At 39.9% G+C, this 14,970-nt stretch overlaps 1 protein-coding gene across 2 annotated transcripts in view; it reads right to left on the reverse strand.

The window, feature by feature from the left end:
- SPTLC2 (serine palmitoyltransferase long chain base subunit 2) overlaps positions 1–14,970 on the reverse strand; it is a 110,919-nt gene that overhangs the window by 11,687 nt on the left and 84,262 nt on the right. Inside the window, exon 10 of one of the 2 annotated variants that reach the window (XM_025996431.2) lies at positions 3,007–3,142. The exons of the other annotated variant lie outside the window; for it this stretch is intronic. Coding sequence (XP_025852216.2) covers positions 3,007–3,142 — 136 coding nt within the window. The remainder of the gene's footprint in view (positions 1–3,006; positions 3,143–14,970) is intronic. 2 annotated transcript variants of the gene reach the window in all.

Consider the following 14,970-nt stretch of genomic DNA (forward strand, 5'->3'; position numbering starts at 1 on the left):
CCCTCTCCCTCTGCTCCCCTGCCCCTTCCCCCAGCCCACTTGCTCTCATTCATTCTAAAACGGATAAATCAATCTTAAAAAAAAAAAAACAAAAAAAAAACAACCCCAAATAACTGCCAGGTTATGAATAACTTCAATTCAGTCCTAAAGTGATCTTCTCCCAAATGGTTTCCTTCACAAAGATAAAGAATATAGTTGTCAGAGACTGCTTTTTAATAGGGCTTGTCTAAACTAATTTACAGTTATAGCCTTAAAGTTTTCCTGATACATAAGAGTGGTTCAGAGGCTTCAAAATGAATTGAGTTTAAAACTCTGTCTTTGAAAGTATTAGGTTTGGCAGTTTAAACAATTCTTAAGATGAAGAATGTAGAGGATCTGCTGTAACATGGATATCTTTCTACTGGCAGAATGGCCAACTAGTTTTAGCCCTCCAGACCAGGCACTTCTTTTCTTTCTCCTAAGTTTATGTATTTATTTAGGTGATCTCTACACCCACTGTGGGACTTGAACTCACCATCCTGAGATCAACAGTCACACACTCCTCTGAGCCAGCCAGGTATCCCAAAGGCTATTTATTTCTTCGATCAACTTGAGTGTTAAGCTGCCTTTGGTATTTAGGATTTCCTTTAGTGTCTGTGAAGCAAACTCATTCCCAGGCTTCAGGTGATGGCCCAGACTACACAAATCTTGTTTAACTCTTCACCCCAAGCCAAACTGTGGCACATGACCTTATACTCCACATCTGTATCTTGTCTAAATAACACAATTCTAACTTTCACGTAAATTTCATTTGCTAATTATGTTGGGCCCTACCATATTCCTTTCTTGATTATTCCCTTAGCATTTTAACTTTTAGTTTATTTAATCTCTACACTCAACACGGGGCTTGAACTCAACCATGAGATCAAGAGTCGCATGCTCTTCTGACTGAGCCAGCCAGGTACCCACCCCTTCCTTTAGCATTTTAAAGCATTTGTTTGAGAATAAGAAATACCCCATGTTTTGGTTATCCCAGTAACTAATTACATAAGTGCCAGCCTTTCCCCACTCTTTCTAGTACTTCCTCTGGCCTTGAGGAAGGTCTGTGTCTTCAGGACACCCTCCCAAATGGTCTAGTTAGTTCTTTATTCCTGTTCACCTTAACCTCTCTAAATCTTTATTATAATGTATACAGTCAGTTTCACCTGTGTAGAATTGGTTAGACACAGTCCCCTCCAAAGAAATAGTTCTAGATTAAGTCCTCCAGAGCAGACAACTCTTTGTTTATTTATGATAATTACATTTAAAGAAGAGTGAGAAAATCCTACACCTCTGCTTTGGTTCATTTTTTCCACTCCCTCTGAAGGCTATGATGCCAAATACACATATGACTTCCTATTGAAAACTCAACTCTTTTTCTCTCAGTGTCCACCTTTTCCCCATTTTCTGCCTTCTTACTACTTCTAGGTTCCCTGCTTTAATATTCTCTCCTATATATCCATTTTAATAAACATTTACTGAGTGCTCTCTAAGTGCCAGGGACTCTGGTAGGCACTGGGAATTCAAAGATGAATAAAAATATTTGCTCCTTTAATGAGTGATTTGATAACATCATATGATTTGATAACAATCCTTATCCAATTTTATATTTTATATTTAGATCCAGTCAAAAAAGAAAAAAAGATCCAGTCAAAATTCACAAATCTGAAAAGATGTGTTTTTGTTGTTGTTGTAGTTTTACTGAGTCTACACTAAGCAGATAACTCCTTTTTTTTTTTTTTTTTTAAGATTTTATTTATTTGATAGAGAACACAAGCAGGGCGAGTGGGAGAGGGAAAACGCATGTTTCCTGTCAAGCAGGGAGCTGGAAGTGGGGCTCAATCCCATGATCAAGACCTGAGCTGAAGGTAGATGCTTAACTGATTGAGCCACCCAGGCGCCCCTATTTTACATTTTTTATTTTTTTAAATATTTATTTATTTATTTATTTATTTATTTATTTATTTATTTATTTTTAAGATTTATTTAGTTTATTTATTCATGAGAGACACATAGAGAGAGGCAGAGACATAGGCAGAAGGAGAAGCAGGCTCTCTGCAGTGAGCCTGACACAGGACTTGGCCCCAGGACCCAGGATCACACCCTGAACCAAAGGCAGACACTCAACCACTGAGCCACCCAGGTGCCCCTCTTTGACATTTCTGATGCAGTTTTCATACAATTATTTTGCAAAGAACTGTATTTGCTCACTTCATATTACTTTTCAAATGTCTTCTGGTTCCATTATACATCTGGACTTCTCAAATACATTGGAAGCTATTCTAGGGCAAAGTTTTCCATTATACAGTAGTTGCACAAACCAAAGAAACTGGTGTAATCTGCACCTTGGGAAGCCATGCAATAACATACCCTAACCTTAGAGCTCACTACTCTCCCTCGGGCACTGCATTTCAGCTCCACTCGCCTTCTTGCTATTCCTCAATCAGCTAAGTATGTTCCTGTGTTATGGCCTTTGCACAGAACTTCTTTCTCCATATGGCTAACTCTGCTCCTTCAAGCTCAGATGTTACCTTCCCTTTCCATAGGCTCACCCCCCCACCCCATTTAATACTGTCATCTGCCTGCCCATGGGGCCCTCTCAATCCCCCATAACCTGCTCTACTTCTCCCCATAACATGTAATGTCTTCTAGCAAATACATAACTTATTTATTATGTTTGTCTGACTCCTGCCTCATTAGAACATAAGCTCCATAGGGACCGGTATTTTTACTGTGCTCTGTCCACTGATCTATCACAATCTCCTAGAAGAGAGCATTAAACTCAATGTTTGTTTAATGAAAGACTAACAAGCTAACATATTTTAAAAACTGGAATCCACTATTTAATCTATGGAATTTCTAGCAAATGAAGGTTAACATAATGAGGCCAAGACACTTTTTCCTAACAAAATACATAAGCCTGAGTCTAATATCACAGGAACCTTAAGACTAATCAGAGGACAGTCTGTAATCTGCAATAGAACATACCCAATTTTGGCTGGCATGTAGAGCATTAATGGCACCACTGGAGAATCTTCATTTCCATAGATGATGAAGCCCATCTCTTTCAGACGTCTCCTGAAATACCTGGTGTTTTCAGCTAACTGCTGTATACACTGTTTGCCTGGAAAATCATGAGGAGGAAAATAAAAATAATATTAAGACAAAAGGAGTGGGGCAGCCCCAGTGGCACGGCGGTTTAGCGCCGCATGCTGCCTGGGGTGTGATCCTGGAGACCCGGGATTGAGTCCTGCGTTGGGCTCCCTGCATGGAGCCTGCTTCTCCCTCTGCCTGTGTCTCTGCCTCTCTCTCTCTCTGAGTAAATAAAATCTTAAAAAAAAAAAAAAAAAAAAGGAGTGGAAAAAAGACAGCAATCTCCTCGATCTCCATTCTATCAGCCAGTCCTATGTTTGGTTCTGCATGTCTTTTTTTTTTTTTAAGCTTTTATTTATTTATTCATGAGAGAGAGAGACACACACACAGAAGCGAGACACAGAAAGAGGGAGAAGCAGGCTCTATGCAGGAAGCCTGACATGGGACTCGATCCCAGGTCCCCAGGATCAGGCCCTGGACTGAAGGCGGGGCTAAACCGCTAAGCTACCCCTGCTGCCCTGGTTATGCATTTCTAACATAAAATATTTTCACAGAACAAACTGTATGAAATATAAAAATAAATCTTGCTTTGTATTCTGTCACAGTAGGTATTATTGGCAGATTTTGTAATAATGTACAAAGTGAAGTTTAACTATTAGTATTTTCGTGACACACTAGCATCTTCAAACATTCTCATCAATACACCTCATTTAACATTCTACCATTCCTTCACAGTAGGTAGAATATTCACTGTTCTCTTTATTTGATTAGGCAACTCTCATAAAGGTGGTGACAGCTGAGACTAGAACCTAGGTTTCTGGACTTCAATATTCATTCCAATGAACTGCACTGCAAATAATTTTACAAATAAGATCAGATCTAGAGCCATTTAGAGCTTCAAATTCTCCTCTTCAGAGTTTGATTTTATGTCACCATTTCCCTGAAACTTCTATCAGACAACAACAGTGTATCCATAATAATGTAAAATCATATTTTTAATCCTAATTTGTTCATCGTCCCTAAAATACAAATGGATTAAAACAAACATTTCTCAGGGTGCCTGGGTAGCTTAGTCAGTTTGGCATCTGCCTCTGGCTCAGGTCCTGATGCCAGGGTCCTGGAATCGAGCTCCCTGCTCAGAAAGGAGCCTGCTTCTCCCTCTCGCTCTGCCCCTCCCCCTGCTTTGCTCTCTCTCATGTGGTCTCAAATAAATAAGATCTTAAACAAAATTTTCTGAAACTGCTGACTAAATATTTGGACTGGTTTTTGACATTATGGTAGGTCAGTCTATGAACAGAGGTCCAAACAATTGTTCTGTTCTAAAGATAAGCCTAAATTCAAAACATCAGCTTGCAAAGGACTAACAACTGTTACAGGGTCTTTTCAGCCACGAATACTCACAAACAAGAAAAGTTGTTTTTTCACATACATTAGAGAGTCAAGAAATTCACATTTTAAAAAATACATATATCATACAATTCAAAAGATAAGTTAATCCCATCGATCAGAAATACAGGTGGTTAACAAATGTCCTTAGAATACCAACCCATCCATCCATTCATTGATGAAAAGTTACCCTAGATAAGTCTGTTACAAATAACCCCAAGTTAATACTTTGTGCAAATAATTTCAAGTGGACCAGAGAATAACACTCAAGTTTAGACTGGCTTACTGTGAATGCTGAAGAATGCCACTTCAGTTATGACACTTGTCTTAAAATAACAAAGCAGACATTAAAGTATGTTACTTTTAGGTACACTGAGAACTGATGAGCCTCTGTGCCCAAGTTTTTCTCCACAAATACCAGTACATGCTTATTCTACATTTAGAAAGTGAGACTTCTACTTCTGGCCAGGATAGACTATCCAGGACCAGATTTACCTTTCTGCTGTAATCAACAGAAAACTAGACAAAGCACATAAAAGAAAATGTACATAAAATGGTTTTCAAACACCAGGTCATTGGCAGCACAGAACTGTGCTGCTGGAGATGAGGAAGACCAGACATGAGCCTCTGGATTGCTCCGTGACTGGCTAGAGGCAGGTCCCAGGCTTCTGCCCAGGGATAGGAACCTAGCCTGGTCAGGTGAGGATACCGGAGATGGGAGCTGAGGATGCTAAGGTGGCTAGGATTTGTTGGGAGCAAACAGGAGAGGAGAGAGGTGCAAAGGGAGAGGTGGGGGGGCAGGGGGCGGGGAAAGCTCTGAGGAAGGGTCCTCTTGAGCCTTTGGCAAAGTGTCATCTGCCCTGCATGAGAGCCACCAGAAAGCAGTGGAGTGAACAGTTTCTGGTGCTCATGTGGAGCTGACCATATTTTCACCTCCCCAAATTAAAGACCTCAGAATCACACTTAGCTGGGGAGTGTAATTAGCCCTAGACTAAAAGTTGCTGTGGATCCACTCTAACAAACCTTAAAAGCAAGTCTGGAAAGGATCCAACTGATTCTTATTTATTTTTTTTTAAAAGATTTTATTTATTGAGACACACAGAGAGAGAAGCAGAGACACAGGGAGAGGGAGAAGCAGGCTCCATGCAGGGAACCCGAAGTGGGACTCGATACTGGGTCTCCAGGATCACACCCCGGGCTGCAGGCAGTGCCAAACCACTGCGCCACCAGGGCCGCCCCATAATCCAATTGATTCTTTTTTTTTTCTTTCTTTTTTTGATCCAACTGATACTAATAACAAAGTCCAACACTACCTAAATAAAGGAATACGACAAAGTGCAGGCCCCTGATAATGTAAAATTTACATCTGGCATACAATAAAGAATTCTAAGCATTCAAAGAAACAGGAAAATACGACCCACCAATCAGGAGATAAGTCAATCAACAGAAACAGACCAGAAATAACAGAGTATTGGCAGACAAGGAGGCACAAAATGCTAATTATCCTCCATACACTAGAAAGGTGGAGGAAACATGATAAAGGGAGAAAGGAAATAAAGAGGAACAAACAATTGATACATGCAACAATGCTGATGAATCTCAAAAGCATTACGTTACATGAAATAAGCCCGCCACAGAAGACTACAGACTGCGCACATTTGTTTGTAGGATATTCTAAAAAAAGACATAGGTATAGATACAGGAAATAGATGAGTGATTGCCAGGGAGTGGAGAGAGGACTGACAACAAAGGGGTACCAGGGAACTTTTGGGGGGTGACAAAAACATTCTATCCTTCGGTTGTGGTATCATTACCAGACTGCATACATTTGTCAAAACTCATGGAATTGGGCAGCCCCAGTGGCTCAGCGGTTTAGCTCCACCTTTCGCCTGGGGTGTGATCCTGGATACCCGGGATCGAGTCCCACCTCAGGCTCCCTGCATGGAGCCTGCTTCTCCCTCTGCCTGTGTCTCTGCCTCTCTCTTTCTCTGTGTCTCTCATGAATAAAAAAAAATTAAAATAATAAAAATAATAAAAAAACCAAACTCATGGGATTATACACTTAAAATTGGTGAATTATACTGTATACAATTGATAACTCATTAAAGATCATTTTTAGAACACTGATACACCTGCATATTAGTATATCTTACTTTTTTCTGCACCCACTTTATTATTTTGCAACTTGTGACCTTTTTCTCATCACAAACCAATTTAAAAAAAGTTTTTTTCTCATTCGAAGAACATCAAGAAAAATTAAGGAGGAATCACGGAAAAGAAGGAATCTTAAGGAGGTAGACCTTAACTTTTCCAATTACTATATCATTCTAACCAAGTTTTCTTTAATGAGAGGAAGTGAAAAGTCTCAGTCTCCCTATTCATCACCACCTGCTCCTTGACAAGAAGAGTCCTGGAAGAAAATAATCTAAGATGACTCTTGCGTAGCACAACCTGAAGACAGTGGGAACGGGCATTTAAAATCTCCAACTTATACATCCCCATTCTTGCTGAACAGTTTTCCTTTCAGTTAAACCGCTGAGCCACCCAGGCTGCCCTCTTTTTCTTTTTTTAAAGTAATCTTTACACCAACATCGGGCTCAAACTCAGGACTCCAAGATCAAGAGTCACATGTTCCATCAAGTGAGCCAGCCAGGTACCCCTCTAATAGGGATTTAAAACAAGTGTAGGGACACCTGGGTGGCTCAGTGGTTAGTGGTTAAGTGGCTGCCTTCAGCCCAGGGCGTGATCCTGGAGTCCCGAGATCGAGTCCCACATCGGGCTCCCTGCATGGAGCCTGCTTCTCCCTCTGCCTATGCCTCTCTCCGTGTCTCTAATGAATAAATAAATAAAATCTTAAAAAAAAAAAAAAAAAGCAAAGTGTAAAAAGAAGGCTTAGTCTTGTTCACAAAAATATCCCCTAACTTAAAATGTCCTTATCCTTTTACGAACACAGATGGTAATAGGTCAGGATCCTTCTCTACTTCTTAAACGTAAATCTTTTTTTTTTAAAGATTTATTTATTTATTCATTTATGATAGACATAGAGAGAGAGAGAGAGAGAGAGAGGCAGAGACACAGGCAGAGGGAGAAGCAGGCTCCATGCCAGGAGCCCGACGCAGGACTTGATCCTGGATCTCGATCCCGGGTCTCCAGGATCGCGCCCTGGGCCAAAGGCAGGAGCCAAACTGCTGAGCCACCTGGGGATCCCCAACATAAATCTTTACTTTTAAGGATGATAAAAAGCATCAAAGCAATTTTGAGAAAACCTCTATACTGATTCTCTTGACCCTTACAACTAAACCTCACTCTATGGCTGTGTGTTTGTGGAGTTCTTCAATATGGTTAGAATTAAACCATTTTTAGAATCTCTTCAAAAAAATCTATAGCTTGGCATAAAAGAGAGAAAGAAAAGGAACAGGAGTACATAATTTATTTCTCAGAAAATGTAAAAGATAACTTTAATAGGTCATTTTTAGTCCTCAACTTCTTTGCAATAAATTTTATGCTTATGAAGTAATGAAGGATCAATAGATTGCGATGGCATCATTAGATCTAATACTTCTAAGAAAACAGAAAACCTAAAAACAAGGGGCATCATAATTATCTACCTATTGACAACCTATTATTAATAACTTTGAATCACTTTTACAAAATAGATTAGATTTGGGGCTATATTCATTAACCAATGTCAAATATGTGAAGCTGAACCAATTGCATTTCAGATATTCTCCAAGACGTACGTTTTTATCAAGTCTTAATCCACATTCCTCAGGATTCTCAGCCATGTAAGCTTAACATATGAAGGAACTACTGGATAATTACTCAAAATTTCATTAGCCCTCCCAGACAGGTTATCAATCAGAACAGATAGTGTTCTATGAGCTACATATTTTCTAAGGTCCTAGGACTAGTTAAAAAAAAACAGGATAAGACCTATGTACAAACTAAAGGGATGCAAAGGACAGCAGATATTTTGTCTTAAATGGCATTCGTGCTAACTACTCAGAACTTATGCTCCAAAAAATACAGCATGTACTTATGTACTTAAATAGCAATTGTCAATTTAGCTGATGAGATTTTATATAATTTATAACATAATCAACAAAATGTGTTTGAATCTGCAACTTCAAAAATAACATTTCCAGTGTTAAATGAAATCTTTCAAAAGAAAGGACACAAACATAAATGATGTTCAGCCAGAGCTGATCCCCTAACTCACATCATACTCCATTATACAGCTCCTAATCTTCTTAGATTTCCTGAATATGCTGATATAATCTGCTTTCCTGGGAAAAATGAAATAAAATTACTGCTACTCTTCAGACTTAACTTTCCAATTAATTATAATGAGCTGGAAGAATTTGAAATTCAAGAACTTCTCTCCCCCCTCTTCTTGTTAAAGGTCATAATCTCAAAGCAGATACAGGCCTTCTTTACTGAGGGTCCCCCAAACAAAACAGGTAGCCCTAAGAATGGTTTCAATTAGTTTTCAGCATTAACCATGAAGTAAGGGCCATAAGGCAGGATAAAAAATGGAAAAATACTACCCATGACCTTGTTCTTTTTTTTTTTTTTTTTCCATGACCTTGTTCTAATTTATACTTTCAAACACATTACACTGTGGATATCTCACATATCTCTTTAATTCTATATGTCTAAGAAGTGAACTTAACAATCTTTTAGCTTAATCATCTGTCCAAATGTCTCATTTTTGCTATTGGAAAGTTAGTTTTTCTAACATTTTACTTTGGTTAGATTATACTTCAGAGTAGGAAGGAACTATGTTTCATGCTAGTGGTTTTTCTCTTCAAAAGCTTTTTTAAAAAAATGGAATAAACTCAGACATTCTGTGTTTGCTTTGCCTATGTTAAGCATGTGTCTCCACTGAAATCTACAATGAGACTGTATCTTAAAGATTTTTTTTAAAAGATTTTATTTATTTATTCATGAGAGACACAGAGAGAGAGGCAAAGACATAGACAGAGGGAGAAGCAGGCTCCTCGCAAGGAACCCGATGTGAGACTTGATCCCAGGACCTGGGATCACGCCCTAAGCTGAAGGCAGGTGATCAATGGCTGAGCCACCCAGGTGTCTCTATCTTAAAGATCTCTTAAACAAGTGTTTATATAGTATCAGGTAAATGGGATCACATACAAACTATGTTTTCAAAGACTATCCTGATAGTAATTATAGAAGCTCTCAGTACTGATTCCCTTCAAGGCACAGAAAGTATGTAGTACAGTGAGCACAGTGCCAGGTTCAGTAAATGCTTCTTTCCTTTCCTTTTCGTTTCAGTTATTATATCTCTAAATATTACCAAGTCGACTACCAGCCAGCCTTATCTCCTGATAAGATACTACTATATATAATCTACTGTAACTGAATGGAAGATTATGTTGATTCATATTAATCTAAATTAATGTGGCATTCTCTCAAGCTAGTGGTGCTATATCTGAACCACTGTTAGGACAATATCTCAATCTCTTGCTCACCTGGAAGTATTTGGGGCTGAGGTGAAGACAGAGTCAAGGTCTGCCTTAACTATTCCTATCAGAGCAGTTCTGAAAACTGTCAATTATTTGCACGGTAGAAAAATCTCAGATGCAAAATCACGATGACACTTTCAAAAGAGACAAAGAAGGCAAATTTAAAAGTTATTTCACAGCTGAGGAAACTAAACCAGTGCCTAGGAAGGCTAAATAACTCCGATGGAGGAACCAGGACTTGAACTCCCTGGTTCTTCTAGTTTCTGTTTTTAAAGATTTATTTATTCGTTTTTGAGGGGCAGGGAGGAGCAGAGGAAGAGGGAGAGAGAAACTCAGGCAGACTCTGTGCTGACCACAGAGCCAGACACGGAGCTCGATGTCATGACCCTGAGCTCACGACCTGACCACAAACCAAGAGTTGGAGGTTTAACCAACAGAGCCATCCAGGCACCCCACTGGTTCTTCTTCTAGTTTCTAAGGCTGTGCCCTTAACCACTGCTCACTGATTCACTTTAGCTTCTATATTAAGTAGGACTTAAAGGGAATATAGCTAACAGAAATGTAAGAGGAAAACTGAGTAATTGTCTCATTGAAGTCACTGACGGTGCTGCTTGGGCATCCCCTGGAGACTCACTTGCCTCTTAGGATCTTTCACTAACCCTGCCTCCACCACCCAGCCCAGTAGGTCACACGGCTCTTTGATTCTTAGGCCCTGATCTATCTGCTCCTAGGGAAAGTGTGGGGCCCAGAGACTTCCTTTCATCCTGTACCCTCCTTCATAACAACACTCAGTTGGTCTTAAGAATTAAGTTGCTTCAAGCTTAGGTACTCTTTGCTTCCTGACCTAAGCCCCTTGATCTGTAGCAGACTTGACTTTGAGATTTGCAGACCACTGGCCTTGAGGCACGAAGGACTCAACTTTCTCAGAAGATAAGGCCTGACTACATTCAAAAACAGCTGTCCTGATGCCAGCACATTTGTTCAAGCTCATGTTGACTCAGGAGTACCTGCTGGGCACTGGCTCCTCCTGCATGCAAGCCCCCTCCCCATTCCTATGCCTTCCCTTTTAAAATCCTCCAGTTTCCCCTGAATAGGGAAGATGATCTTTGAGACATACTAGTCCACCATCTTCCCAGGCTGCCAGCTTCCTGAATAAAGCAATTTTTCCTTTCCCAGCATCACTTGCCTCTCCAATATCGATTTTTGTGCAGCAAGGAGCCAAATCTGAGTTTGGAACTGGTTCTCTTGTCCAGTAGCACTTCTAAAATTACCATTCTAAGATTTCTATCACTGCTCCATCTTCCAAAGGGGGACATTCTGCAAAATTTCAGTCAACCATTGCCAGTGTTTCTTAGGAAGACTGCTATTGGCATTTGTAGACAATTCTTGGGTTAAAGCTGTCCAGTGCCGTGAAGAGCATTTGGAATCACTGGCCCCTTGGTGATAAACGCCAATACCACTTCCCCACAGCCCAGTCTGGGACAACCAAATATGCCCCTAGATGTTTCCCAATGTGTCTTAGGAAGGCAGCACAGCTCCTGGTTAGTTGAGAACTACTATTGGCCCTAAAGTTATTTCTGCACAGGGACCGTGGGTTTCTTTTCTCTTTACCCTTAAGCTTGAGTTGGAGACACATTAGCTTTATATAGAACTTGGGCATGTTTTTACCTCCCTTAAACTCAATTACCCATTATCTAAAGGAAGATATAAAGGTGGGGCAGCTGGTATACCTACGGTATTAAAAAAAAAAATCACACATGGGAAAACCCAATTAGTTTATATAAAATATAAACTGATTAAAAGTATATCAAAAGGCAATACTTTATGATCAGGTAGGGCCTTTCTTTAGCAGGCCCTTTCCTTACCATTCTGGAATTTTATTTCTGTTCTATTAACTTGACTGTTACAAGTTATTACAGCTTATATAGCAAATTGTATTCCCCCTACTACTCTACTCTTTTCAGTTTTTTCCCTTCTTCTATCAAGATATAATTCATATCCTGTAAAATTCACCCCTTTAAAATATACATGTCAGTGGTTTTTATTTTTTATTTTTTTTTTAAATTTTTAAAAAATTTTTATTTATTTATGATAGTCACACACAGAGAGAGAGAAAGAGAGAGAGAGAGAGAGAGAGAGGCAGAGACACAGGCAGAGGGAGAAGCAGGCTCCATGCACTGGGAGCCCGACCTGGGATTCGATCCCGGGTCTCCAGGATCGCGCCCTGGGCCAAAGGCAGGCGCCAAACTGCTGTGCCACCCAGGGATCCCCTCCAGTGGTTTTTAGTATAGTCACAAAGTTGTGCACCATCACCAGTATGTAATTCATCACCTTTATCATCTCCAAAGAAATTCCATACCTGTTAGCAATCACTCCTCATTTCCTCTCCCCACTGCCCTGAGCAATCATTAATCTACTTCCTGTCTCTATGAATTTGCCTATTCTGGATGTTTCATATAAATGGAATCATATAATATGTAGCCTTTTGTGTCTTCCTTCTTTCACTTAACATGGTGTTTTCAAGGTTTATCAGTGTTGTAGCACGTGTCATGTTATAGCATGTGTCGGTACTTGACTCTTTTTTGTCTTTGCATGGATACACCACATTTTGTTATTCACTCATCAGCTTATGCACACTGGATTGTTTTCACTTTTTGGCTGTCACGAATAATGCTGCTAGAAACATCCATGTACAAATTATGGGGACACGTTTTCAATGTGGTTGGGAATATACCCAGGAAGAGAATTTCTGGGTAATATGCTAACTCTATGGTGTCTGCTTTTTGAGGAACTAGAAACTGTTTCCAAGGTGGCTGGGCAATTTTACATTCCCACCAGTGATATGGGAGCATTCCAATTTCTTGGATCCTCACTAACAATGTTACAGTCTTTTTTAGTAACGTTAGTGTATGTAAAGTGGTTTCCTGTGGTTTTCATTGCATATACCTAATGTCTAACAGGTTTGAATAGCTTCTTTTTCTTATTGGCCATTTGTATCCTTTGCCCATTTTATAATTGGGCCATTTTACTTGGGTTGTTTGAGTTGTAAAAGTTCTTTTTATATTCTGAATACTTGATAGAGTCTTATCAGACATGATTTGCAAAATTTCTTCCTATTCTGAGGACTGTATTTTCACTTTCGAACAAAAACTTTGATGAAGTAAAACTTATTTTTCTTGGTTGCTTGTTCTTTTGGGTGTCATAACTAAGATACTGCCCGGGTGCCTGGGTGGTGCAGTTGGTTGAGCATCCAACTCCTGGTTTTGGCTCAGGTTGTGATCTTAGAGTCATGAGATTGAGCCCTGAGTTAGGCTCTGCACACAGCATGGCATCTGCTTAAGACTCGCTCTCTCTCTCTCCCCCCCTCTCCATCTGTTCCTCCCCACCCTCACTCACTTGCTCTCACACACACAAACAAATCTTAAAAAAGAAAGAAAGAAAGAAAGAAAGAAAGAAAGAAAGAAAGAAAGAAAGAAAGAAAGAAAAGGAAATCACTGCTGAATCCCACAATCATAAAGATTTAGATCTATATTTTCTTCTAGAGTTTTGTAAATTTAGCTCTTACATTTAGGCCTTTGATCCATTTTGAGTTATTTTTATATATGGTGGGAGGTAGGGACCCAACTTCATTATTTTGCATGTAGATATCCAGTTGTCTCAGAATCATTCGTTAAAAGAGACTGTGATTGTCTTGTTGAATGCCAACTAATCATAAATTAAAAAGTTTACTTCTGGATTCTCAGTTGTGTTTTTTTAAGACATATTTTTTTGAGAGAAGGGCAGAGAGCATCCTGAAGCAAATTCCCCAGTGAGTGCAGAACCTGACGTGGGGCTCAATCCCAGGACCCCAAGATCACGTCCTGAGCCAAAATCAAGAGTTGGCCGCTCAACTGACTGAGCCACCCAGGTGCCCCGGGGCTCTCAGTTGTATTTCATGGTCTGTGTAACTATACTTATGCCAATATGACACTATCTTGATACTACAGCTTTGGGACATGTGACTTTTTTTCCCTTAAGTTTGACTGTTCTAGGCCCCTTGCATTTCTATACAAATATTAGGATCCACTTACCAATTTCTACAAAAAAGGCATCTGAGGTTTTGACAGGGATATTGTTTACTCCATAGATCAACTTGGGAAGTACTGTCATCTTAACAATAAGCATGGATATCTTTCCATCATGTTAGGTCTTCTTCCTGCTTATTTTTGCACATTTTTTTTTCTTGGGTAGGATTTATTAAATATTGCCAAAAGGGATCCCTGGGTGGCGCAGCGGTTTGGCGCCTGCCTTTGGCCCAGGGCGCGATCCTGGAGACCCGGGATCGAATCCCACGTCGGGCTCCCGGTGCACGGAGCCTGCTTCTCCCTCTGCCTGTGTCTCTGCCTCTCTCTCTCTCTGTGACTATCATAAATAAATAAATAAATTTAAAAAAAAAAAATATTGCCAAAATATTGAGAGCAAGGCAAAGGAAGAAATTAATAAAAATATTTAATAAAAACTATGTAGTTCCTTTTTGTTGTAGTTAGATTTTATTCATTTATTCATGAGAGACATAGAGAGAGAGAGGCAGGGAGAAACAGGCTCCTTGTAGGGAACCTAATGTGGGACTCAATCCCAGGACCCCAGGATCATGATCTAAGCCAAAGGCAGATGCTCAACCACTAAGTCACCCAGGTGCTCTAAAATGATAACAGTTCCTAATTAAGAATAAATAATGTTTCTTCTTCTTTTCTCCATTTTCATCTCTAATTCCCCCTAATGCAAATATGTTTTTAAATATATTAAAATGTGTTGCCCAGGTTGGGGTACCTGGGTGGCTCAGCCCATTAAGCATCTGCCTTTGGCCCAGGTTATGATCTTAGGGTCCTGGGATCGAGCACCATGTTGGGCTCCCTGTTCGGCAGGGAGTCTGCTTCTCTGTCTCCTTCTCCCCCTCCCTGCCTGCTGGTGCATGCTCTTGCTCTTTCTCTCTCTCTCAAATGAATGA

This window comes from Vulpes vulpes, chromosome 6 (assembly GCF_048418805.1).
Source record: "Vulpes vulpes isolate BD-2025 chromosome 6, VulVul3, whole genome shotgun sequence".
Classification (NCBI taxonomy): Eukaryota; Metazoa; Chordata; class Mammalia; order Carnivora; family Canidae; genus Vulpes; species Vulpes vulpes.